Here is a 27,929-nt window from a genome sequence, read left to right on the forward strand (position 1 = left end):
ACTGCAGATGACTGGAAATGTATCCTCTTCAGTGATGAAAGTCCATTTGAGCAATTTCATGCCCCAAATCCCCAAACCTATCGGGTTTGGGGCTTGGAACTCACTCCAACTGTGAAATTTTTTCTAAAAATTCAGGTTAGTCCCGTTATCAGCCACCAGGCAGTGTCAGATCTTCACCTGATTCTACAAAACCAAACTGTGACGGCCAAGTACTGCGTAACGGAGAACGTCAGCAAGTCTCTGACGTCAGCTTTGTCTCTTAGTGAAGAAACTGGACCTCCATTGAAGAGAAAAATGTTGTCTGACACATCAAGAGCCATTTTCACCCTGGTGGTGCCCCTGCTCACCGCTCCAAAAAGGTACAAAAGTGGTATTCAGACAACTTAGATTCTTTCTGGGCAAAGACACATGGCCTGCCAACAGTCCTGATTTGTCTCCCATTGAAAATTGGTGAGCCTTGGTCCTGAGGGAACTCAATGAAAATGCGCCAGTCACTTCAGAGGACGAATTAAAAAAAAACTGACAGAAGTTTGGGAAAATATTTCTCCAGATACTTTGAATAATCTGTATGAAGGGATGCCAAAACGCATAAAAAAATGTATTAAGCTTAAAAGTCGTCATATTGGGAAGTAAATAAAGTTTTTCGCGAAAAGAAATCACTTGTTTAGGTTATTTTATGATATTTTTTTTAAAAGCCACCGTCAATTTTTGGACATACTGTATAACTGCTTTTGAAATTACCATAAAAGCAATCCTGTCAAATCAAAAATCATCTATGTATTTAAAAAAGAATATTTTTTTTAAATGTCAACAAATTATTAAAATATATAATTATCTATTTTTGTATAATAATTGCTGTTATAAGTAATTCACCTAACATATAGATTTATTTGGTCATTTACAAATTTTTGTCAATTTGTACACAATTCCTTTATTCCCCTTTTCTTAGAAGGTACGCAATTTTGAAACCCCTCCTCTTTTACCTGCGTAAGTACATAGTTCATGGCTCCTAATCAATTATGTTTAGAGTTGCAACTGCGAAAAAAGTTTCTGAAATATTTATCGAAATTATGCCCCAGGAATTTGGGAAATTTTCAAATGAGTATATAGATTTTGACTTTGGAGTGTTCCATATAAATTTAAAGGACAATACTTTAGCTCTTTTGAGTTGATACTGTAATCATACAAAGAAGACTCCTTACCTACATGACACACCTTTTCCCTATTACAATTTTCTTACTACAGTTACTTTAATTATAACTTCAGCCCACCAAATCTTAGATTTTGTGTGTTGCATTTCATCAAATACATTAGGGTCTTGTAAGAAGTGAGGAAAAGTCTTCACTTTCTACAGTGCAATTTATTGTTTAAATTTATTCCAGGCCCACGACTTAGGGGACTACTTTTTATACATGTTAGATGTATTTCTGTAAAAAAATATACTTGAATGCTTGATTTAGAAATTTACATGATTGATTTTCAATCTCGATCGATTAAACTTTCAATAGTATCAACCGGATAATGTTTACAACATATTAAACTATGCAACATTTTTATCACATTTTTTTATATTCTGTCAATTAGTCTGTTTGTTTTATGTTCTAATATTTTGAAAAATTACCCGAATTTTGCAACTCCAATAATCACCACTAATAATATTACTGTAATCCACTGTAATATTAAATAAAACGCAAGTTTATATATTTGAAAATATCGCAACCTCTTTCTGTAGTTTTAATCATTTATTAATTTTCCTTTCGAAATACATAAACATTCTAGCAGGAATGGGAATACTTATTTTATCAGAATATGTATCAAATTTATTATTCTCATGAAAGAATTAGTTTAATTGATTTTTAATATCACATTACCCGTTTATATTACAATAAATTTGTTAATAAAATAAATGAACACCAGTTTAGCACCTTCATTATTTCTAATTGTCTAATGACAACATCCAGTTGAGTAAAGAAATATTAGAAAAAAGTCTATATCATTATTAAATATATATTCTCAGAATTTTATGTTTGGGTTATAGGATCTTGCTTTGCGCATAAGAGGCTCCGAATCTTCGCATATAAATGACTTTTTTCTATAGCAGGCCGAGTCATGCCATGCAATTCCATCATCGTACCAATTATTATTAATAGATAAGCATGCCTCGACGTTTACTAAATCTGGTTTAAGCAAATATTCTGCATTGTCTGGCTGAGGAACATCCCGATCTGTAAATTTGAAGAAAAAAAAGTCAGGAACAAAATAGGGTTGTTTTTCGTTACTTACTCTCTAAGAATTGCCCAATGTAGCCAGTGCGTGACCAAGGTTTCTCAGGCCATCCTGGAGGTGTACTGTTAGTGGCATAGATCCTTTCGCCAGACCCTGACCAAAACCATCCTAAAATTACAGACAAATTAATCATAATGCATATATATCCCTGAAATACCACTTACCATTTACATTCCGTGGTTGTAAATGAGGCTTATCACATCCCTTGAAATTACATAACCGACCAGATGTCCAAACATCACGAAGGCCTTTCTCTGCGATGATTTGTTGAATCAGTTCGTTTTCAATGGGAGATTCTATGGATATCAAATCCATACATAACTCTCGGCAAAGATTCCGAGCATCTAACCAATTTGCTTTATTGCCCTGAACAAGAACAAAGTTTAATTAATTACAGTATTTTTGGAACTCTTAATTGAGAGGTATAATCAACAGAAACTTTCGAGTAATGAAGGATTATTTAGTTTAGATCTGTTAAAAATCATAACCTAAAAAAAAAAAAAATTGGGACCGACGTCCATCTTTTAGAGTGCGTTAAGCGCGGACACTCCTGAATATTTGCTAAAAATTAATTATGAAGTAAAAAAAATCATTCATAAAAGAAATATTTAGATAAATAATATAGCTAGATACTTAAGGGGTATTAGTAATTATGATTGAGTACAGTGGGGATGTACTTTTTCTCGTATATATGTAAACCCTTTGCACTATTTTAGTTTAAGCTATGCAATGAATATTCCATTTCCAATTCAATGGTTACTTTGTCTCCTTCACATGAATAAACTGTATTTCAATAAGTTATTAATTTATTTAGTTGGTGAACATTAATGACCATGGACTTATATAGGTCCAATAGTTAATATATACTATATTACAAACCATGTATAACGAAATAATTACAACACTTTTGTTAGGTATATTTCGTGATTGTAAAATAAAAAGTGAGACATAATCTGAAGGCTTACAGCTTAAAAATTGTTTATAAGCAAAAAAAATGAATAGCTTGTTACATTAAAATAAACAGCAAGAAAGACAATTTTGTAAAAGTAATCGCTTTAAGCGAGGAGGGATCGACACTATCAGCAGCTTGGGATCGCAAGGTCGACTGTCTACAGGGTGAAAAAGCGTGTTGATTCAAGTGAGAAAAACTGGAGGCGAACCCAAGGTCGACTCCAAGGACATCAACAGAGCGATTTAGGGTGATTCAAAGAAGTCCATGAAACTTGGCAGTTTCCAGGGACATCAAGAAGGTTGAGCAGGAAGGGCCTCCTGATGCATGAGAAGCCATTTCTCCCCCTTCAAATGAAATAGGAATATTCTATCATTGCAGGGCCTCCTGTAGTCAGCCTCTTCATCGATAAAAAAGCTAAAACTGTGGTTCCAGTCATTAATCACTAGAGTGACAGCTTTATTTTGTTTGGAAAAAAGGAAGATGGGGCTGACATTATCACTACTAACAAACATGATGATTCTGGGCTTTGTGGCCTCCTCTGGAATTGCCATGCTTCTAATCTGGATCTCAGTGGGGGCTCATGTCCCCCCCCATGTTTGCAATTTCAAAAGTATTTCACCTCCCTTTGGGAACATAAATTGTACACATCCCTTTTTTATAACAAAAGCAATAAGGGAAATTTTGATTTGAAGAGCCTGTGAAAAGACAGGGTGGCGATGATGATCAAAAATATACTTGAGAGGTCACAAATACTAATGTTGTGACTGTTTGTCAATGAGGTTTAGCCAGCGGCTTTAGATTATCTCTTATAAGAATAAAAAGTCTTCGTCGTGGATCCGATCATCAATTAATGGATCAACTGGTATATCTGGGATGACAAAAAATCTAGATCCAAGTGATTCAGACGAACAAGAATCCGGCTATATTACTATAACTTTTTAAAATTGAAATGTGTCCAAAATACAGACAATTAGAGTAATATAAAAGTTCTACTGCTGATTTGGCGCACCCTGTACATAAAAAATTGCAGGACATTCATTCTATTCTTAAAATCCAATATGCAAGATCCTTGAACCTCTCATTTTTTTTCTAAATATTCACCTATCTGGGTTTAATTTTCTATTGTTAGATTTTATAAATTAATATGTATATTATCATGAATTGTTTTTCTCATTTTACAAATTAATTAAAGTTATAACGGACTTTTCTATATATCTACATTTACAAAGATATTTGCTATTTGTATAATGTACATTATATATCCAACAATGACTGGAAATTTGATTGTTTAGAAAAATCTATTTCAAGTACACATCAATATGTCCAATACATTTTAATATTAAACTGTTGGTATCATATGATAATGGTTTTATATTAAAGGATTCTTAGTTTGCAAAAATGTTTGCTAATTATTATAGACAATAAAATTGTCCAGCAAAAAACATATTCTACTCAGATAAAAAAGAAACCGTTATTTTCTCATTTCGAATTCAATTCTTATTTGATTTTCAATTACGTATATGTTATGTTAGTTCACATATTCACATTGTATACTGACGATATAAGCCATTTTGCATTATTATAATGTTTTTGAAGGATAATAAGGTTAGATGTCTTTTGGCGTGTCACTTGTAAAATATTATTAAGCGACAATCTTTTATTCTAAGCAGTTAATTTACCAAAGGTTAAACAAATGGCTGTGAAATGAAACTGCATTTTATTAACCCATTCATACTTACCGTCATCATATGAACACGATATTCTCTGTACACTTGAATCAATGTTTCATATCCTCCAGGTAATAGTTTTTTTTTCTTGTTGTCGTAATGCTTAAAATGTATTGTTTGTTTGAATATTTGTATTTTTATAATGAAAATTAAAAATAATATAGGGGAAAGGTTTATTTTGCAATTGACACAACGTTTTTTAACCCCGTACGTGCCTTGCTATATAACAGCACTTCAACAATATCATTGGATTGACTAGAAATCCATCCAATCATCTCAGAAAAGAGCTGTCGTCAGGGATGCCTCTTGGATCCACTTCTTTTCATAGCTGCAATCGAAGAACTCGTTTTAGGCGTTACAAAGAGGTACAGAGGCTTTGGTATTAGCTTTTAGGGATCTCAGAATATTATTGATCTGTTTGCAGATGATGTAACTTTAACCGTAGAGGCGAATTCTGAGTCTCAGCTAAATGCCAGAATAAAAGTCTTACTGAATTATTTTCAGAAATTTCAAGAAAAAACAGGATTGTCTAGGAATAAAGATAAGACCTCTATTTTACCTTTGGTCTCCTGGAAGCTTGAAGAGGATCTTAAAGTCGGAAGTTGTAAAGTTAGAAAAATGGTGGAAATTTTGGGTATAAAATGGAATAGCAGTGGTATTCATGAAGATGACTGGCACGAAATTCGGACCTCTGTCAACAAAATAATTTCTCTTAGAAAAAGATTCAACCTTCAAAAAAGATTTGACTTTTATAACAATTTTGTACAACCTCTAATTTTATATAAGGCTACAACAAGTGTGCAAGTAGCTGAAAAAGCTATTTTAGAAGAAGACAAATGGCTTTATTGTTTGTTTTATCAAAGCCATGAAAATACCTAATTCCCATATAATTGTTGGAGTAGCCTAACTATCACGTATTGTCCTGAAAGTTTACTACAAAATTTTTGTAGATATATCTAGAAATCCAGCAGTAGAATGGAAAAGAAGTATAGCGAAACGAGAGCTGTACATTTGGCTTATGATGGGGACTAATTTGAACAAAAAAATTACATCTTTGATCTCTCCAGTTTGGGGCTTGGCTCAGAAAATCATTTGGATGCTTACCCCTGCATATAGAAATGACTCAACCATTGATATAATTTGGCAAAATATAAATAAAAAGTTATTTTTTAGAAATTTAAAAGGCTCCTCAATTTTAGAGGAACACGCAATTTCAAAAGATATTTTAACAGTTCATAATTTAAATTCGGAAGAATTTCTCAACGATGATAGAATAAGATTTCAACTTGTTAATTATTAAACATATTATTCAGTGCTGTGGGACGTTAAGATGGTCTCCTGAACTTTGATGGAGCTGTGAATGGAGTCCAGAAGCTGTATAGTAAGCGTTTGGGCCTCCCTATGGGTTAGAAAAGAAAGATAGTGTCTTTTCTGAGGGGAATAAATGATGATAAAAAGTTTACTGTGCAGTTACAAATTTCCACAGATTGTATTAAATATACTAAACCCTGCCAGGACTGTATATAATTTCACACTTTATACGTTTGTGGTCTGCCCTGTCATCTATATCCTAAAATATTTTGTGTCCATAAAACTAAAAAGGCTGACGAATGGGGAAGACATATATGTTAAAGGTCTAGTTCTTTTTGGAATTTCAAAGAAGAAGGGTGGAACTTCTGAGGTAACAAGGGCTCTGGACTTTGCAATTCCTAATTGCAAAGCCCTCATGGCCAGCCGGCTAACTATCACCCTATTCGGGAGGATGAGTTCAGAGGTATCTCCTTGGCAGCTTCAGCCCGCTATGTCTCTCTCACAATGAAAATTTCTAAATCAGGATGTGAGTCATGGAATTTTGTAGGGGAAAAAATCCGGTACCTTCCATTAACTTCGCGGATTCATTGAAGTATTTTAAAAAGGGTGTTAAGAAATTTTAACAAATATTTATTATAATTGTTGATTTGCATGCTTACTCTTGTTTATTTAAAGATTGATTTTAAGAATATTAGTTGACATTCTACTCTGGAACATTAAGTATAAACTATAATGCTTATTTTATTTTTGTAATTTTTACACAATTGCTTCGGTTTATTTATAAATGTATGTTCTATATAATATACAAACCAAATAAAGAATGTTGAAAAAAAAAATAGCAAAGCCTTTTTTTCGGCCTAAGGACGTCTATTTTCGGGGGATAATAATATTTTACATCCATATAAGCAAAATTAAAAAGTTTCTAGCAAAAATCAATATTACCCAAACATATTTTCATAATTAATTAGTGTAATAAAAGTTATAAATTATTTGATATATCTAAGATTGATTTATTTAGACATATTTTTGTCAAGTGTAATGCTTAGTTCATTAAACATGTTTTATTTTATTTGAGAGTCATTCCCTGATCTTAAGTATATGTACATATTAGGGATTGGCAAATATATTTATAAACGTCAATATCAGTCTTGGCATGATTTTTTTAGCAGTCTCTATATCAGCAATCAGGAATGACTTGCATCAAAAAAGTGTGTATCATACATCTTCGCATCTTCTATTTAATTAGCTTAAAATTATGTTTACTTCTTTCAGACTCTGCGCCTCGATTTTGAAGATGGGAGGGCTGATGGGTTAATAACTGTAATTTTTTTTACTGCTATTGTAAATTTCAAAAAAGTGGCAGGGCCAAGGGCCCTATGGCGCGACCCCTATTTCTTGTATTTTAACTTATGTTTATGCCCAATTGAAATATATTTTTTTATAGGTGTAGAACTCGAGTCGGAAGTTAGTCATTTTTTAAGGACTCTGGCTTTTAGTTATTTGGATAAAAAAACTATATAAATTGATTTTTAAAATATATTCATACTTATAATTAATAAAATTTTAGTGCTTGACTCTATAGATCTTCTCCCTTCCGACTTCAACATTAAATTCAGCTTTATCTAGAACAACAGTTATATAGTATCAGGAGTTGTTTTTTTATAATTACATCCTATAATATCAACAATTACTTCTCTAAATGTCCTCATTTAGCGCCCACCATGGCCTTCAGCTTGGGATGAAGACCTTGCACATTTTAATGACGTCGCAATAGGAGATATCAGACAATTCTTTATCAATGTAGGTCAATGAATCAACATTGAGGTGGAAGACATAACAGGCCTTGTTCTTTACGAAAGCAACATATTTTATAGTCCAATGGTGAAAAGTCCAGTGCTAAGAGGGGCCACAAGTTTAGAGGACATAAATCGATGGGTAGGTTGAGTTGTTAGGGGCTTAGGGTTAACAACTGAGTCTTTTTGGCATCCAACCAAGGATTCACAGCCTCTTTCTTCTCCTCTTAGTACTCAATGGCATGCATGGCACTAGCTTCAATTTCAAAGGACAAACCTGTCCAAAAGTCTTCAGTTATAATCTTGTAATGCCCTTCACTTACTGTCTTCCTGAGCAGGTTCTCGTTGCTATTAAAGAGTCTCCTGATCTTACAGACAAGTGTCACAGAGCAATTTACAGTGTGTGACTTACTTTACAGAGTGATGGGCACAGATAAGATCTGCAATGTGTTCATTTTTTTATGCATTGTTATTCTTTGTTGACGCATCACAACCAATAGATGCGGCTATGAAATTTCGTAACAAGCTCTTTTTTTATAATTTCATTATCACGTCATCATGAGTGAGCCAAACCCCAAAAGGCAGCACCTTTAACTCTCCAGGATGCTAAAATTGTGGTAGCGATGATTATGAACAAATTTGAGTACTCCAGGACCCTGGTTTACATGGTGGCCAATATAAAGAATAGAGAGAAATAACTTTTTGAACATTTTTGCAATAATATTTGCAAGTTTTTCCCAATAATATTATTTTTAATTAAGAAATCAATTAGAGTACTTACTTTTTGAGTATTTTCATGCAAACATAGTTGAAATTAGTAGAGCCTAAGGGGAATTATGCCCCACTGAAGTTCGAGTATCCTTCTAAAAGGATCAAACTTTGAGGCCTCATCTTTGTATAAGTATAAAATTTCAGAGATAGTATTATTTTGTTGGGATAAACACCCTGACAAAAAAAAATATCAAAAACGGTGATGATGATTTCGTGAGAGTATGTACACTTTACATGAAATACCCCAGTGCTGAAATCATTGAATTTTACTTCTGGCTCGAACAAAATTGATATTGCAAACAATATTAATCCAACAAAAAGAAAAAAATTAAAGTCACCTTACCAGTTTAATGACAATCCAAGAATTTTTTAAATATTTAACAAAATGTTGAAAAGCTAAGTTCAATTCAATTTGTATTCTTATAAAATTTATTTTTGTGCCTTCTCTGAGATGGCCGACATCTATAGCAATGTCGTCTCGTGATAACTATTTCTGAACAAAATTATTTTTTCACAAATTGTAATACCTTTGTTTTCTTTTTTTTATTCCCAAAATATACACGATTTGCATTACTATATATAGTAGTTCAAATATAATATTTTATTTCTAATAAACTTGCATATTATAATCTTCAAACCTCAACGATCATCCTTTCCAAAGATTAGTAGTTATGTGAAAACAAGATAAATTAAATGTTAGGTGCACAAAAATGACTTACGTAACATTATCTTTTTTTTTTTTTTTTTTTTTTTTTCAAGTTTTAAGATTATAATATACAAAGGTCCAAAGAAATAAATTATACGCACATGCATGACACAGGTTGATCACCTTACGTCAATGTGTTTAAAAGGTATGAGCCCTTACCTTAAAATAAGAGTCCTCAGAGAAGAAATAATAATGACCCGTGGATTCATCTAAAAGTTGACGTGGTCGTCGAGAGCATTTGACTGGGTTAGGCTTTGCTAAGAGTCGACCAGAGGTTCTCAGTCGTCGGCGACCCCCTCTGGATTCGGGTATAAAAGGTGGGGCTCCATCAGTCAGTAGAATGAGGAATTGTATAATTAATATGATACGTAATTTCCATAATGGCATGGTTTTTATTATCTGGAAAATAGTAACATTTAATTTTTATGGGATAAATAGCTTTATATCTAATGTAATGATGAGCAAAATTATGTTTAAAACTTTAGTGATATGAACAAAATTGTTCATGACTAACACTTAAATAATAAAATATTATTCAATTGCTAATTACGGCTATTGTATTAATCATTTAAAACTTTGTAATTGAATGAAATAAGAACTTCCTTATTTAATTATTATTGAGGCATTTAATTCTTTAACTGTATAGTACATAATTACGAGTTTTGTTGGTATTTTGTCGGAATTCCTAAGTCAAAGAAATTTATTCGTTAAAGATATAACTAAGAAAAAATTCATTAAAAGTTGCTTTTACGTTGAGTCCCTAACTTTCGATTAGATTGTAACTTAATAAAATATCCTATATTTTGATATATTTTTATTCTCCATCATGTATATCATGCACATATTTTGATTTTAAAAAACCAATGTAGTCGTATAAATGAAGTACTGCAGGCGTCTTCATATAACATCGAAAACGGGAAACATTGTTAGGAGTGCTCCATGATGTAAATCATTTAAATATTTGTCATATAAAAAATGAGAATGTAGTTATAAATAATTTATCTTCATTGTCAGTATATGTTAATATTTGAATTTAATATAAAGGCTGGTTCGTTAATTTAATTTTTTTTATTTGTGCAAGTTCTCAAGACTAAAATATTCAGCAGTCACCCTATTTTTTTTTCAAATTCTTATTATTTTATTCATAAGGAGATAAAAAGTTGTATGGATTTATATACGTATTAAGTAATTATGTGTGAGTGTGCTCATGAAAAACGGTAGAGTAAGAATGATGATATTTTGGTGAGTTATATTCTATATTATTAAAGCAAAATTTGTCTTTTAACGGACCCCTAATTACTTTGAGCAATGCCAAGTACTACCACTAGTACAGAACATAAATATAAGCAGATGACTTTAGAAAAAAACCCGGTTATAAATAGTTTTGAAAACGGCTCAAATCTGGTTTTTGCTAATAAAAGGTTTGAACAACTAAAATGTATGCTAGTTATAACGCAATAAAGTATTAAAGAATTTATGACTATGAGAAATAACATGATTGACAATAATCAATGATTAAGGCTCACATTATTAAAAAAAGAACAAAATGTACACAGCTAAATCACGAAAGAAATCAGCTAGATAATTATATTTTTGCCTAAACACGTGTAAATTTAGCAAGACTTTGGGATAAATGGCGACACTTTTTCTTGATGTTAATAGACATGCCAACATTTGATTATTTTTGACTACTGATTCAATGATATTTTTGATTACTGATTCAATTATATTTTTGATATTTGATTCTTATTCAAGTTATCATAAACCCATATAATAGTTAGGAGAAAAAGTAATTTCATATTTTTTGTCTTATTTCAATGATTAATTAGAAGTGTTACAATCGTGCAGTTTAAGCCAAGTATCTCCCATTCTGTTTAATAACTTGTTGCTAACAAGAATCCAACTCCATAATGCCTTTCTCATTGAAGCCCTTGTCCCTATTGGTAAAAAACTGTGCTTATTCAAATTTATTTATAAGTGTTTTTTCTTCCCACTTTATCTCACCTAAAGTACACAAATAAAAAACAGTTCGACTTGAGCATAAGAGTCGAAAATATCAGAACATATTGTTCATTTTATATTTGTAAAGTAAATCACTTAGAAAATTCCCCACCCAAAACAAAAATTAAGTTTGTGAAAATATAAGATAATAACTATAAAAACAACGCAATTTTCTATGAGTTGCATGACTCACAAGCTAGCCAATTGCAAGTGTTTTGATGCATTGTTGAATTTTCTTATGTTTATCTACTAGTATGAGCCTGCCCGTTCCATGGACGCATGGGGATGATAATGAAAGTGTGATGTGATGTGAAATTTGTTTCGAAATGTATCAATGTTTGTACACCTATCCAATATAGAAAGATGATATTGTCTTAAGTAATGAAAAAGACATACTACCAAAGTTATAGGTCAAATCAGTTATATAATGTTATACAAAGTATTTGGCTTTATTGAACAGATTAAATTGTCCTAAGTGTTCATTTGAATTGCAAACAATCCCAGACGAATTTACTGGTTAATGCAATCTCCCATTCATATTACTACCATAAAAGTTATTGAACAGATTGAATTATCATAAGGGTTCATTAGAATTCCAGCAATCCCAAACAAATCAACTGGTTAATGCAATCTTCCCTTCTAATTTTTAATAGTAGAGTGTAGAACATAAATGTTGTTATGCAGAAAAAATGGAGGAGGAGGAACATTCAAAAGTTTATTTTTGTATATATAAGATTTTGGAGTCCAAGTGACAATTTAACATTTATTTAGTAAAGTAAAACACGTCTCCCTTCACGTGGTTATTGCACAAACTAATTACGTATAATTAATCACGTTACTTATATAGGATCTTATTATCTTTTGTTAAATCATTTGAATGCCAGTGTTGCCTTCAAAATGCTAAGGTTATTTTTGATTTATTTTATAATTGATCATCAAAGACAAACCAAGGATAATAAAATCCTTTCATGTTGGGTCCAAAAGTAAAGGCTTAAAAACAATTAGTAAGGAATGACCCTTCCACAAAAATACCTACTAAGGAATTTTATATAATTAATTATAAGAAAAAAGGATACGATGGATATAAGCATACGGAAAAATGTTATGTCTAATAGTCAAAAATATACAGCTTTATAAATTTTAATTTCAATGATGGATCACACAATTAGTTGGATATATGTGGCCCGTTAACACAAAAGCAAATTAGAATGATTTTTCTCAAAATTGAGTGTAAATTCACTTGTTATTGTCAACAAATTATATTCAACTTTTATCAACCAATTATTTGTATTTACCGTATGGGTATGCAGCGAATTCCACTTAAACTAGCAAAAATTGATTGTCACAATAATAGAATGATAAATTAATACATTATATTTCAAAGGAACCATATGGAGGCCAATCTAAGGCTCCTAAATAATGTAAAAGTCCTACACTATAGCTAAAACTATTTGGCATTTAAACTCATAAATTTATATACAAATCCTATAATTGGCTCAAACTTATTTATGAAATATTGGTATATAGATGGGGAAATAGGATTTCTCCTTGATTTTTTTTTCGAGATTGTTTTAATGTTGACGCACCAAATATGTTTATAAGCCTTGACCACAGTCTTGAGTATGAGTTTAAACCTGAAACAATTTTAATTTATAACATCCTCAGAATATTTGATCGATTTATTGTTAACGCTTCTCGAATTATTACATATTTTGTTGAGATGCGGAATTAGTAATCTGTATTATTGTTCATTTTAAAGTGTACATACATTAAATATGTCACAAGTAAAAGTTCATAAGTCAGAAGCATATTCACAGCAAAGACTAAATTAATTTTAAGGGTTTTATTTTCTGTCATAAGAATAAATGAGATTAATATTTTTTTTTGTTATAAGGAAAGAAAATTGGTTTAAAGCTTTAGAGGATATTGTTGGAGGTGAAGAAAAGCGTAGCATTGCCTTGATAGCCCTTTGAAAGTTTCGATTACACAAAGGTTATATGATAGGATTGAATTAAAATATGCAAATCATTACCAGCTTCTTTGATAGTTATCTCGGTCAAATTAAGTTTAGTGCCAAGTCTTAACAGGCTGTAATGGAATCAAAATGGATCTTTGCATCCAAGATACTGATAAAGTTAGCATTTTGCTTCCTCTTGTACCAACCGAGTTTCTGACATATACTCAAACAATATTGGCAAATGTATTTTTAACTCAAATACTTGTCAAAGAGATATTTTTCTTTGTTTTTTACTAATTTTCCGTCAGAGTTTAGTTAAATTTTCGAAAAAAAAGGCTTCATTATTTTTAATTATAGAATAAATAAAAAAATTACAATGTAATTTAGTATTTTGATTACTAAATATGAAAACAATAAAATTTACATTTTTGTATACGCAGTCTGTAAAAATATAAACATTTTACAGATTGACACGTGAAAAATGTAATGATGGAACAATAAATACATTTCAGAAAATGTTGTTTTTCATCAAGTGTCAGAAGATGAAAAAAAATTTACTGACACTTATTGAAAAACAACTTTATCAAGATGGATTTTGAAGCACTTATTTTTTACTCGGCTTAAAAATTACATTTACTTGTCAAAATAGAGTAAATACTTATTTAAAAGGATGTAGTTTTAAAATAAGACTGTATATAATAAACAAATTAACTTGAATTTTTTTCAGACACAATCTTTATAAAGAATAAATAAAGAAACATATTTTTCGATGTTTTAATAGAAGTTATAGGTTCTAATATTTAAAGTTTCTACAGATCTTCAATACGGCTCCAAAGTGTTCGGATACAGTATAAGTAAACTTTTATTATCCAAAAAGATCCGAGTCCCAACTCGCCTAGTGTACCCAAACTTTTACAGATCATAAAAAAGATCTGAGGGATTTCTCGGATCTTAAAAAGCGTATATCATTGCTTAATACTTAATTCGACTTATCATGATTAGTGATTGGAGCACAATCTACATAAACAGTTGTATCGCCTACTTATTACAAAGGGGATTATTTCATCCACAAACAAAAATAATTATTTGGTTGTCAGCTGTAAAAGTTTCTTTTTCTCTAATAAGTGTTTTTAACATTGATTGGTAGGATATTTATTATTCAGCTATGAAAATTTTTCAAAAAATATTAAATTATAATTTCATAGTTGGAAGAATTAGTAATTCATTTTCTAATTTTCGACCTTTTTGTTTCTTTTTGAATGAGATGTTGCGAAGCAAAATAAAGGTAACGACGTGCCCAATGTTTTTATAACAATCAGTACAAAATATAAAATTAAACCTGATGGGATTTTATTTAGGTCCGAACTTTGTGTAAAATTCTAGTCAAATATCCGTCTAATTTTGTGTCTGGACACCGAAATATTTCTGCTTAAAGATCATAACTAACCTGCAGCCGAGGAATTGTAGAGCGTCCTATATTTACTAATATTGTACAAGAGCTTATTAGGATATATCTTATATAAAATATTTCATCATTCTGCACTCAAAAATATACAAAACTTTATATTTTTATTGATACATCGATTAAAAAAATACAACCTCAAAGTTTACATTTTTGTTTTAATAACCAGAATTTATTTCAATTATTATGAAATACTCAAAACATGTTACAGTATCTTACAATACAATAAAAAAAAACCACAAATAGTATTATAAAATATTTAAGATGTAAGCTTATTTGTATACAAAATGCCAATATAGGTTTTTTTTAAATATTTATCATAAAACCATCAAGCTTGCAGACGGATCCCTTGAATGGGGAATTGAATTTTGACAATATGTGTGTTATGCAACCATAATTTTCAAAGTTTACATTACATTTATAGATATTTTCTCCGATAATAATTATACATTTCTCGTCCCTAATCGATCAAAAAAATTAACAAATTTAGAAACATTTGTGCTGAAATGGCTCCAAGACAATTTTGACCACTTCATCTTGTCAGACTTTTGGCCTCCAAACACGGTGGATCTGAATCCAAATGATTTTTTTTTGTGTGTGTTGGGAGCGATTTAACGACAAACCAACAGAAGGTCCCTACAAAACCAAAGACGAACTTATCAATTGGATCAAGTAGCAATTTCAGAATATGCCAAGAGACCAAGTGGCAAAAGCCTTCTCCCGCTTTCGGCCTCGTATAGAGACTGTAATTGAGGATGGAGGTGATTTGATCGAAAGAAATTAATTAAAACTATGCAAGCTTTTAGAATCAGGTTTAATTTCTTTGTATTTGATAAGTGGTTTAAGAGGAAATTTGCGTTTGAAAGTAATCACAGATAGATTGTTCACCATAATTATATATGTTTCTATTTCATGTGATAACTGACGCGTCAAAGTCAGTACAGTTCCTTGTAATTAAGTTGAAACGATAATGTTTTTAATTGTCCCTGGGCTTACAATTAAAATGGAAGCTCTGCTTGTTTTTTATTTGCTATACCCTTCTATGAACACATTGTTTATAAAGAAATGTTTTGTGAAAAATGATGTGTAATAAATGAGGGCACGTCTGTACAAAAGTATTTCATTAATATTTTTCCAAGTGTCTCTTCTCTTAGAGACAATTATCCTACTTGTCATAACGAAAAAAGCAGAAAATTCTCATAATAATTATATCAAGAAAATTTTTACAGAGGCTCGAGTTGGCCTTGATAATATGATGATTTTTTAAAAACTTTTAAGGTCCTACCATTGTACTTTAAAATAAATATACACGTTTATTATGAAAGAAAAGAGTTTTAATGGGCTTTACAAAGTAATTACATAATTTGAATAGTGTACATTAGAGAGAATTTTTTACATTAGTCCTCACATTGGAAAAAGGAGGAATCCAATAAATCTAAAGGAAAGGTAAAGGAACAAATTTTAAGCAAAACTTTTATTTCAATTTACTAATACTCTTGTAGATACGTCTACGATTAAGTCCAAAACAAGTAATTTTTTAGACCAAAAAACAATTGCATATAATCAGATTAAATGTTTAAGGAGCACATTGGTATTGATGATAAAATGTAAAAGAAATACAAAACATTTGATTGAATCTTGGGTTGTATAATATCCCCGTTCACAAACAGAGCCCTAATTAGTTCTTTAGGACTATAGGAGAGCCACTAAAGATGTTAATATTTCAAACAGGTTAAAAGGATTTAAAACAGAAACAAAAAGAAATTGTAGCATTGTTTATATGAGGGATATTATGTTTTGTTCGCTTTCAATATTCTCATCATTAAGATATTGATCAACACCAACCTATAATTAATTAATCAAAATGTCTACAAGAGCTTGTCAAATTGTTTATCTATCTAATTATATATTGTGTTCATAAGTTAATAATAGGATGATGGATAGCACGTTGGCAGTCAGAGGTTCTGCCCTTAATTACTATTTACATACTATATGAAATGTTAATTATAATTAAATCCCTCATTTAGGGTTTTCTACATAATTAAAAGAAAGGAAAAACAAAAAACAAGAATAAATCTACAACACTATCAAGGGAATTGTGTAGATTCAAAATATAAATAGTGATATATTTTCTTATATAATAAATTAACTACAAAACTCAATTAATATTAAATATTAATGTAGTCTATGTTTCGTTCCGTCGTTCGATTAGAGCATTATTATCACTTTCCCTTACACTTATCTAATGTATTAACCTTTCAATGATGTAAGGCTCTCCAGTGATCTATTTTTGATTACAAATGTTGATAGTGTCATCTGTACATACAATGCTTTTGTTCTCTGACTCCAAATAAACAAACAGTGATTTGAGGAGGAAGAATATAAATTTAAGACTCTTTGATATACAAAATAGGGGGAGCACTAGTTAGTTCTCATATTCTACGTAGGAAACGTTCGCCCATAGTTACATAATTTGCCAATATTGTTAAAAATTATAAAAGGTTCCAATTGAGGAAAAAACATGACAATGTATTTAAACAAAAATGCAAAATCAGAATCATTAGTGAATTGTTAACGTAATTGGTGTGACCAAAAAGTCTATTACACTAAGATATTATACGTCATTATACATAGTTCGTCTTAAGTTTCGTATAATTCATTAAAAATTAAACAGGATGCTCCGAGATTATATTTTTTACCTTAGGGCACAAGAAATAGTCATTTTGAACCAAGCCAGAAGGTGTAGGCGAATAATAAATTGTATGGATGCCATGGGAGACACAAAATTCTGACTTATTTATTGTCTTTTGCAACCCTCCTCTGTCCTTAGACATGGCAGCTGTAAATTATTTTTTATATAATTTACCATTCATTATTTTAAATGGATATCACTATTGTGAAGGATATTTAGGTTTCATCTGGAGTAATAATTTATTACTTTAGGCCAAGGAGTGTAAATACTAATAGTTATAATATTCAATTTAAATTTTTTAAAGAAAATTTAATACATTAAAGTCATTACTTTACATTTTTTTTTTGAGTTATTTTTTGTTAAATCTGATTCGAATCTTGAGAGAGAAATATTTCCATTTGACTCTCCGAGTACAAGTCCTCAGCTCTCAATCATTATCAGTATTGAAATTAAATCACATATAAAGATGTAGACATTTTTTAAATCCTCAGGAATGAAAATTTGGCAATAAATAACAACAAGATTTTTCGTTTACTCGCAACTTCAACTTTCAAAAACAAATAGTGACATTTGACAGAATTTATGGTAGCTATGTTAAATTTTCAAATACTAAGAGACCTTTGGTCTAGTGAAGATTTAATAATAATTTATTATCATTTAAAATGTAATTTACGTAGAATCAGCTGCTTTAAAGTAGAATAATTCCACTGACAAAAACAGCTGAAGAGCCAACATATGGTACTTTAAATATCCGCAAAATCAACAACATATGCATAAATTTAGCATATTTTATCGAGAAAATGAATATTAATTTGATCAAAATATTTTAAATGATTATGTAAATTTAATTTTCCTTTATTAATAATGTATGATCTTAATAAATTTGCCTCAGATAAAAATAATTCTTATTAATTATGATAATTTGATTATAAATTATACTTTCAAAAACTATTAAAGTTCATTTATTGAATAAGTATGTGGAGATTCTTAGCACAAAACCAATCTAGAACCAAAATGCAAAAAATACTTAAGTCCAGTTTGATTTTTTACATCATATATACAGGTTGCAACCAATATTTAACACCTAAAACGGTTTTTTTGTTGTATGGATTTTCTCCTGAACTTAACACCCAACTTTAATAAAATCAATTCCTAAGCATAACGGAATATTACAAACTTATTACTATTCAATATAATTGCTTTTTGCGTCAATAATGGTATCTACTCGACCTCAGAAATGAATGAGGTCTTGATGATAGTTTCCTTTGGTTTATTCCGGAATTTCTCCCGGATCCTGGACATCAGATGGTGTGTTACAGGAGAATTAGTTGGTGTGTCGCTCAACTGCGCCCCACATAAAGAAAACAATGGGGTAGAGGTCTGTTGAGCTTGGAGGCCAAACAATGTAGCTAACAATGCAAAAAAAAATCTGACAACCAGGTCAATTTTTTCTTTGGATTGTAGCATGGAGCAGTGTCGCAGATTTATCGTTAATCATCCGCCACCCACGTTATGATCTATCCTTGGTAACATTGCTCATCTATTTGGATGATGTATTATCTATCATTTTTTGCTAATTTGCAATGAAATCCCTCTGGCAGTTGGACCTCATCTGTTGATCAGCACGCATTCCTGATCACTTCCACACTCTTCAAGCTCCTTCTCAACTCTTCAAACAAAGGAACTGACCATGTTTAAAAAGTTTGCAATATCAACATTGTTTCGTTAGGCAACACATCCCAACAAGGAAACTGCCTTTTTCCGATTGTGGAATAAATATTTCGTTGATCGATGGAATTTTTTAACTGACGCCAAACACTTCTGGATAGTCACCAAAACAACAAACAAATTGCATGAAAACAGGTTTTGCAAGACAACGGTCAGACGCTGAACATATAAATCAATATTTCATTGACATATTTTGGTAAATTATAGACATTGTATTCACATTAATGGAATAATTTGGGATACGAATAAATGTTAACTGTACTTTAGAAACTGTATTTGATCTTGAAATATATCCCCTTCTAATTACTTCTTTGTGACGATGAATTTATGTTACTTTTAGTGCCATTTACGACTCCTCCAAAGGATTAATTAGAATAATTAATTGTTTGAAATTGGCGATAATTCGTCAAAGAATAAATTTGATACAGATAATTCCAGCTCGTTTTTGTGTAAACGGGCTACAAATATTGATTTGAATAATATTTATCTTTGGGAATCTTTAGAAATTTATTTGTATTTTCCACTCAATGAACTTAGCTGTTCAAGGTTAAACAAGATGAAAATGAAAAGAAATTGTTTATATTTTCCCATCAAATTTGAGACAACTTTGACCATTACATTTATATAATTTGTATATATCATAATTACGGCTATAAATTGATATAAAATTACTGCATTAGGTACATTAAATTATGTTTGCTTCATTGAGTAAAGAAATAATATATAATGTAAAAAAAAAAAATAGGTATTCATTTCATCTCAAGGATTTTTACAATCCATGTTCCAATTCACAGTCGAATTATGCAAGAAATATTGTTTCAATGTACACAGACTGAATTTCCTGTCATAATCGTCGTAAATAAACAAAAATTGCTGGTTGGTTGTTCATTATTTAATGTAAAGGCAAGTCATAGCATGTTTCACGGTTATTTTATTTAAAGGGCCATAGAGCACATTTTAATTAATTGCATAAAAATATTTTATGAATTAAATATGTGGATTTCAATGCTACATTAGTCATGATTTCATGCCATATTATTTTTGTACAAAATACCAGAGATGAAAGAACATTAATCAATTATACTTAATTGTGAGAGTTAATTAGAGCCATAATTATTTCAGGAGAGAAATAATTACAAATTATATATAACAAAGATATGAAACTTAAAGCCATGATATCCATTGTAGTCGAAAAATGTCGTATAAGTATTAAACATTATAAAAATATAATTAAAAGAATATTGTCGGATGTGTGTTTTTTTTTTAAATGCGAATCCTCGCAGAAAATCTGAACTATATCGATGAATTCGTGTATGAATTGAACTAAATTTTTTTTTGTCAGATTATCAAATTCGGACTTATATTGAATGGAACTATTCAGTTTACACTTTAGATTACAATGCATCGTTTATCCCAAGACAACCAAGATTTTTTGCCTTTTTTAGGATTGATTTGACAATAATTTCTTTTTGACATTTTTTGAAGCCTTCAAACATCACAAATTGTTTCAGTTTAATATTGTTCATATGCCCTCATTCCTGGTGACAACAAGGTACCGTTTTGTTGGACTTTTGTATTCCGGGTTGATAGCGGAATGAACTGTGAAGACAACCAGAGTATATGTGAAATCAATCAATGTAATCCAGAAGCATATATAAGTCAGGCAGGCAATATTTTTACAAAGATAGACTCTGGGAAGAAGTTGAAAATCAATTATCGAAGAACATGTAGCCAGCATGCTCACTGGATATTAACTTGCATGTTTCCTCTTTCTATTATGAGCTAGCTTGTATGATGTGACAGACTCAGCCCAAGAACAGGGGAAATATGATTACGAGGGCTGAGGAATACTGGACCATTATTCTATACATGAGTTTTGTTATAAAAAAACTTTCTTAGCTGTTGAATACCTTCTCTTCATATATAAAAATAATTCGTGGGCCAATTCTTGAGAATATGAATATGATTACAGTGAAAATCTGTATTATGTAACTTAAACTTTAAATAAGAAATATCTAATAAAGATAACTCCGTCTTAGTCCAGATCAAATTTCGTATAAATGTTACTCTTAAAATAAGGGCATATTAAAGAACACACTGTATTTTAGTTCTGTAACTCGGAACATTTGAAATAATCTGAAGTTGTAATTTTTTAATTCAAGTTAATTGGATTAGTAATTCCCATGAGTTCAAATTTAAGGAATCACGAATACATATTTTTTTGGGGTGACGAAATTTAAATATAATATATATTTATGATGAAATTACGGTTGCACACATTGTGTCAAATTTAAAAGGTCGAGTAAGAAACATCGTCGGAGCATGATTAATCATTTCCATATAATAGCATTGTATTTTTTTTTTTATTTACTGAGCCATTATTACTTTCAAAAGTTCAAGACACATTTGCCAATATTTAATTTTATAAAGAAGTTCAAATGTCAAAACCATTTCAACAAAGAATAAAGAGTATTTTAAACATCCCTAAATATGAATGTAAACTCCCAAATATAAGTATTATTTAATAAAAACGCATATTAAAGTGATTTTTTATTCTCTTCATTAATAGACGATCTCAAAAAAGGTGTGTGCTACAGGCAGTACGCAAAAAAAAGTCCTTACAAATATTTTGCATGATATTTTAAATAAATGAGATTTATATGCCATTTTTGGTTTAAAATGATATTCCTTCGGATTTTTTGTATCAAAATATGTAATCTGTGTTACTATAAAACGGATTAAATGCATGTTTTCTGTTTGAAAATTATTGGTCAAGCCAATAAATCTCAATGCATATATCAACAAAATCTCACTATGTAATGAATTCCAACAAGAAACAAAGTTGGTAATACAATTAGTATCAGAAGAAAGACATAATTGAATAAACACGGCAACGATTCAAATAAAAGAATTGCTAATCACATCTCCATTAATAATTATCATTATACATAATGGATTATTCTTAATAGAGAAGACGCATGGATTAACCAACAAACTTAAAATGAAGTATGAGCTAATTCCACCATTAGTCCAAGAGAAAACAAACATTTACTGCATTTTATAGAAATAAATAATATATATTATGATTTAGAAAATTCAATAGGAACATCAATTTCAACGATATATTAACCTTATATATTTATATATAAAGAAGAAATATTATTGAGGCAAAATAGCTTTACGGCATAATGTCTAAAGGCGAAATGGTTTAAGGCAAAATATCATGAGGTCAAATAGTTTCAGGCAAAATTGCAGGTCTCAAATACATACGTATTTCATTGTAGTTCTGTATCGTTACGTATTTTGAGATTTTAAGGGAATATGCTAGCTTTATCCAAAAATTAGTCAATAAAGTCTGTCGAAAAATTGATGGTGGTATTAGAAATATCCGTTTTATGGTAAAAAAAAATTTATTTTGGGTCGGAATAAAATGAAATTTGGCTGATACAATCATAAGGCAATATGGAATTTTTCTGATTTTTCGATGAGTGCATCATACGTCAGTATAAAAGGGCTCAGAAAACACCAATGGATGTTAGTTGAAATTCAATATCCGAAAGGGTGAGAGAGCACTGTTTGGAGACCAGGGCCAGGGGTGTTGGCATGATAGAGGGTGGATCAAGCCAGAGATACGTTGCTCAAAGGTTACAGATTCCTCTCAGTACCGTTGAGAATTGGTGTAAGAAAAGGAAAGATGAACAAACCCTTGCAAATCAGAAGGATCAAGGAAGGAACAAAAAATTAGCAAAGTTCCCTAATTGTTGATTCAAAATCTTTGAGCAAAAAGAGGCAATTCGCGAGGAAACTTGCAGCAAGATTGACTTCAAAGGGCTATTCAATATCCAAGTCATATGTCAACATCTACCTGAAACACTTTTTGAATGTTTTGTCATACAAACCTCGACCACACCCCAAACTTTCAGAAAACCAAACGAAGGCCCGGCTTCAATTATGTCTGAGAGGAAACACTGGACTGCAGATGACTGGAAATGTATCCTCTTCAGCGATGATAGTCCATTTGAGCTATTTCATGTCCAACTCCTCTAAACAGATCGGGGTTGGGCAAGAGATAAGGGAGATGTGGAACTAACTCCAACTGTGAAATTTTCTCAGAAAATTCAGGTTATTAGCCACCAGGCAGTGTAAGATATTCCCCTGATTCCACGAAACCAAACTGTGACAGCCAAGTACTATGTAACGGAGATCCTCAGCAAGTCTCTGATGTCAGCTTTGTCTTGTACTGAAAAAACTGGACCTCCTTTCAAGAGGAAAATGTTGTCTGGCACATCAAGAGCCTTTTTCCAGCAGGATGGTTTATTATTAATCATGCTGTAGTTCTGTACTACATATCTCTTTTACCAAAAACAATATTTTGAGACCTTCGAAGCACTAATATTTAAAAAAAAGTTTCTTAAGAGACACATAAATGGTGTGTACAAGTTACAACATGTATAAGCAAATAGTATGTAATATATAAAAAAATAATAAGTTAAATAGTGTACTGATTTATTTGGTCCGAATATATGGACCAAATTTATTCCTATCCTGATTTGTGGGTTAAAGAAATATGATTTATGCCATAAATTACACATTTATGACGTTATTACTCCGCGGATCACAATTTTAAAACACACATTATCTCGAACAATTTTTTTGTAACACCAATTTCTTTTTTGGGCCGAGGTAAATCAATTTTTCTTCGAGACCGGTACAAACCGGACTTTTTTAAAGGTTCAAATTAGTTTAGTCCCGAAATTTTTTAAGACTGGTATAGTATTTTCAGACAAAACCTAAACATCTATGCTCAAAGGTGAGGTCATTGACATGAGAAACTACAACTATGAGGAACTGTTCGGAACAGATATACTTACATATCCTATAAGGGAGGGTACTCAAAATAATATAAAATCTGAGACCTGTTGTCATACAATAAAAAAAAAGAAAAAAAAATCAACTGTAAGAATTAAAAGAAACCCATAGGGCTTAACCTTGAAACTTTATTGAATGGAACTGAATATAACCCCCCTTTTTTTCTTTTTTTTTTTTCGGATGTATTCATCACGACTGAAAAATGAATTTCATTATGATTTTAAACTGTATAATTTTAAAAGGTACTTATTAAATTCATAAAAGATTCTATTAGAATTGAACCTTACTCCTTCATTTTCTTATATATATTGTTAAAAAAAATTCATATAAGAAATTGTAGAAACTTAACTTATATAACTAAACAATTACAAAACAGAATTGTTTGTCCATTAAATATCTTCCAAACGAATGTTCATGTTAGGTAAGAGATGTTTAATCTTTTTTTTTTTTTTTTTTTTTTTTAAAAGGATTAGCTCATTAAACAACACACCTTCAAGTCAAAAAATATTTGTGATACCTTGACAGCCTATGAATTCCAAACTACATAGATACAAATAGGGTGGTGTTGGTCCTCAATATTGCTTAAAATTTGTCTTGGCCTGTTAAGCCACGTTTTGGTTCCTTGAAAAACGTTCTAGTTTTTGAAGATCCCTCTGCAAGGAATCATTTTCATTTCTATAACACTAAAGTACTTCATATTTTACGAATGGAATTAGTTTTGTAATTGCTTAAGTACATTTGAGGCCAACATAAAGTATTTATTACTCTTATAAAAATTGGTAAAGATTTAGATAATAACGTCAGTAACTGATATCCTGAAAGACGGCATTTATCAAAGATTGTTCCAGGACTTTTATATTTAACTAGAATACGTCCTTAAGACTTAGGGTGGGATACAACAAATTTAGGGATCATAACATCCCTAGATGTTAGGGTTTCACTTTCAGGTGACGTTGTCCCTATGGATTGTACTTCTATGAGAAATCTTAAGTAAATCTCAAAATTAAACTCAATTCTAACTCATTTGTCAATTAGTTTAATGAAAAGTTGAATAAATATTGAAGATTCCCATGAGATATAGTTTTTAATGATTTAATCTACAATGCAAATGATGTGGCTTGGCAAAAGGTGTTGTCCAATAAACTAATTAAAATAAACCAAGAAATAAATACTATTTAATTATTACTTCACCTTCTAAAACGTAAATTAATTTAGGATCTTTCACAAAATTTATCCATAGCCTAAAATATTTTTTTTTCTTTAAAACAAGTTGTTCAAATGTCACAGTAGTTTTATTTCATATCTTACATTGGATTTTCCCATGATCTCAAAATCGAAAAATTAGTTTCCGAGATAAACCGAGCGTTGATTTAATGGGAAATAATAACCCCTAATAACTACTACACGATTATGATGATTATTACTAGACAACTTTAAATACTATTATCTAGAATCAAAAATCGGCAATTCATTCTTAAAAGTACACTTCTCAATAAAATTGCATTTCATGACAGTAATTGTAGCTTTTATCTATTATCAAATATTAAAACATTTTTTCAATTTTCGTAACAAATTTTTTCTCAGGTGTTCCTCCATCATCAAATAGGGAAATCCCACCTCCAACAAATATATCTTTCATTTGTTCACAGATTATTTTTGTACATTGGTAATGAGACTTGATCGAAACGGAATTATTATTGTGTGTCCCTTAATACCATTCTCAGAGTAGGCAATTTAGAATCAGGTAAATCATCAGATACAGTTGTTATCATTACAGTTAAAGGCACTCTGGTATTACAACTATGAAGAATATATGTATTTATTATTAAATTTTTAAAGATATCAGACAAGCTCTACTTTCAACCAAATTTCTGGTTGTATTTATATTTGTTACATTTTAACTACTATCCATAGTTTTTTGAAAATAAAATAAACAACTGGGACAACTAAATGACTCTCTTGTATACTTTTACTGACCTTATAAGTTCTATAAATCTATGCGTAATTTTGTCTTATTAGTGTTTAAAAAACTCTGGTAGAAACAGCTTTAAATATGACATACAAGCTATATAATTATAAAGGAATAATATTGTAAAAGTACATGCCCATCATGTTTAGCTATGTCATTTGATATTGTATATATTTAGTAGTTACGAGTATTAATAAAATTTTGAGTATCTTACCTTAAGTATTAGTCAAGATTCACAAACACTTTTTTTTAATTGATTCGTTGGTTACAAGCACTTTGTACAATGATAACATTAGATCACATAGTCCATAATTATGTTTTGTTTTTCCCTCTCTTTAAAAAAAAATAATAATACAATCAGCGTGCCCAAAAACTACTTCTTTATCAACCGTCTTAAACCAACAATTACATGTAGTTCCTCACTGACTATCTGGTTTTTCATACTCGCAATAATAGCAACATGAATAAAAAAGTCTTCTTTTTTTTTAAACACAACAATCCAGTCTGTTTATGTTTTTTTCCAAGAATAAAAAATGAATAGCTTAGTCAGATATAGAGTCCCTACGCAAAGGAATTAAACTGACGCACTTTTGTATAAGTTTTCTGATACTTTTTTTTTTTTTTTTGTCCTTGGCGGATACGCGAAGAAGCTCCCTGTTCTACGGGATTCAATTCCAATGTTGGATGTTGCTTCTATATATCTTTGTGTTTGTGAATGAGTAGGGTCTTTTAGTTTTCTTCATTATTTATGTATATTATCCGTTAATGTATACATAATTAATTATATCTATATGTAGAGTTTCCTTGATGGTATTGTCTACTAAGATTCTTTGTTTATACGAGACACTAGATCATAATATATTAAACTCATTATGTCTTACTGTAGTTAATTTGTTTTCGTAATATGAAAATATTAGTATACATATTACAAGGGGGCGTCCACAAGATTAAATATATATTATTTTTTTTTTTTTGGGGGAGGCTGGTATTGAATTTTTTTAAATGCTTCCACTGCAATATTTGGGCCCATCATCTGCGGACGTCCCTGCATATATAGATATACATTATACAGGCTTCTCCGTCCAAAATGATTTTTTTTAAAGCTTCCCCTTGAGGTGCCTGAAAATTCAAAAATCCACGGGGGGGGGGGGTAGTCAAGCTTGTTGAGTAGGATCTTGCACCAGGTTCCACTTTTAACTCCATCAAACGACTTCAAACTCTAAGGAGTAGTTCTTATGTAGGCATTAAGCCTTATGTAGGGTTCACCATGTAGCGCACAATGGTGTGCCTACAGTATATTCACAAACAATGCCAATGAGCGCATCTTCTACATTCAATGGTGCCTTTAACTGTATCAACCAATTTTTTTGACCTCTTCCGCTTTGATTTGGAACATGTGAAAGCCTCAAGTGTGTTTCTCATGCTCATATGGAACAAAATAGCGCAGTTACAGCCCAGCACTTAAGAGCTCTCTGATTGTGATTTTCCAGCTGCAGATACTCCAGAATTGTAGCTCTGAGTTGCTCCATGATTTTGGTTATGATATTCTTATTTATGGGTTGACTGTTCATATTTTTTGTTACCAGTTTATTTGGAAAATTGTGTACAATAAATTATTCAAGTTAAACATCTAAATCTTACAAATACGACAAAGGCGTACCATTTAAAAAATGTTGCATTTTAGACAAATTGGCTTTTTTTTGTA

General features: G+C 30.7%; 1 protein-coding gene across 3 annotated transcripts; it reads right to left on the reverse strand.

Annotated features, from left to right (window-relative positions):
- Positions 1 to 1,723: 1,723 nt before the first annotated feature.
- Positions 1,724 to 26,800, reverse strand: LOC121122781 (uncharacterized). Of its 3 annotated transcripts, XM_040717829.2 has the most exons (6): positions 26,634 to 26,773; positions 26,439 to 26,557; positions 9,706 to 9,945; positions 2,451 to 2,652; positions 2,284 to 2,394; positions 1,724 to 2,225 (listed from the first exon to the last, which is right to left on the reverse strand). In XM_040717829.2, exons 3-6 carry the CDS (start codon positions 9,931 to 9,933, stop codon positions 2,014 to 2,016), a joined length of 753 nt encoding a protein of 250 aa, XP_040573763.1. In that variant the 5' UTR covers positions 9,934 to 9,945; positions 26,439 to 26,557; positions 26,634 to 26,773; the 3' UTR covers positions 1,724 to 2,013. The 3 variants fall into 3 exon arrangements, with proteins under 3 accessions (XP_040573763.1, XP_040573762.1, XP_071746491.1); XM_040717828.2 differs by having other exon boundaries at positions 26,439 to 26,800; XM_071890390.1 differs by lacking the exons at positions 26,439 to 26,557; positions 26,634 to 26,773 and having other exon boundaries at positions 9,706 to 9,965.
- Between the last annotated feature and the right edge of the window lie 1,129 nt (positions 26,801 to 27,929).

The sequence above is a fragment of the Lepeophtheirus salmonis genome, chromosome 8, assembly GCF_016086655.4.
Source record: "Lepeophtheirus salmonis chromosome 8, UVic_Lsal_1.4, whole genome shotgun sequence".
Taxonomy (NCBI): Eukaryota; Metazoa; Arthropoda; class Copepoda; order Siphonostomatoida; family Caligidae; genus Lepeophtheirus; species Lepeophtheirus salmonis.

Coding starts and splice junctions, on each gene's coding strand:
- LOC121122781 (XM_040717828.2), bottom strand. CDS start 9,933: ATGCCATTATGGAAATTACGTATCATATTAATTATACAATTCCTCATT. Junction 2,653..9,705: donor CTGAGGACTCTTATTTTAAG/GTAAGGGCTCAT, acceptor GTTCTTGTTCAG/GGCAATAAAGCAAATTGGTT. Junction 2,226..2,283: donor CATTGGGCAATTCTTAGAGA/GTAAGTAACGAA, acceptor TCAAATTTACAG/ATCGGGATGTTCCTCAGCCA.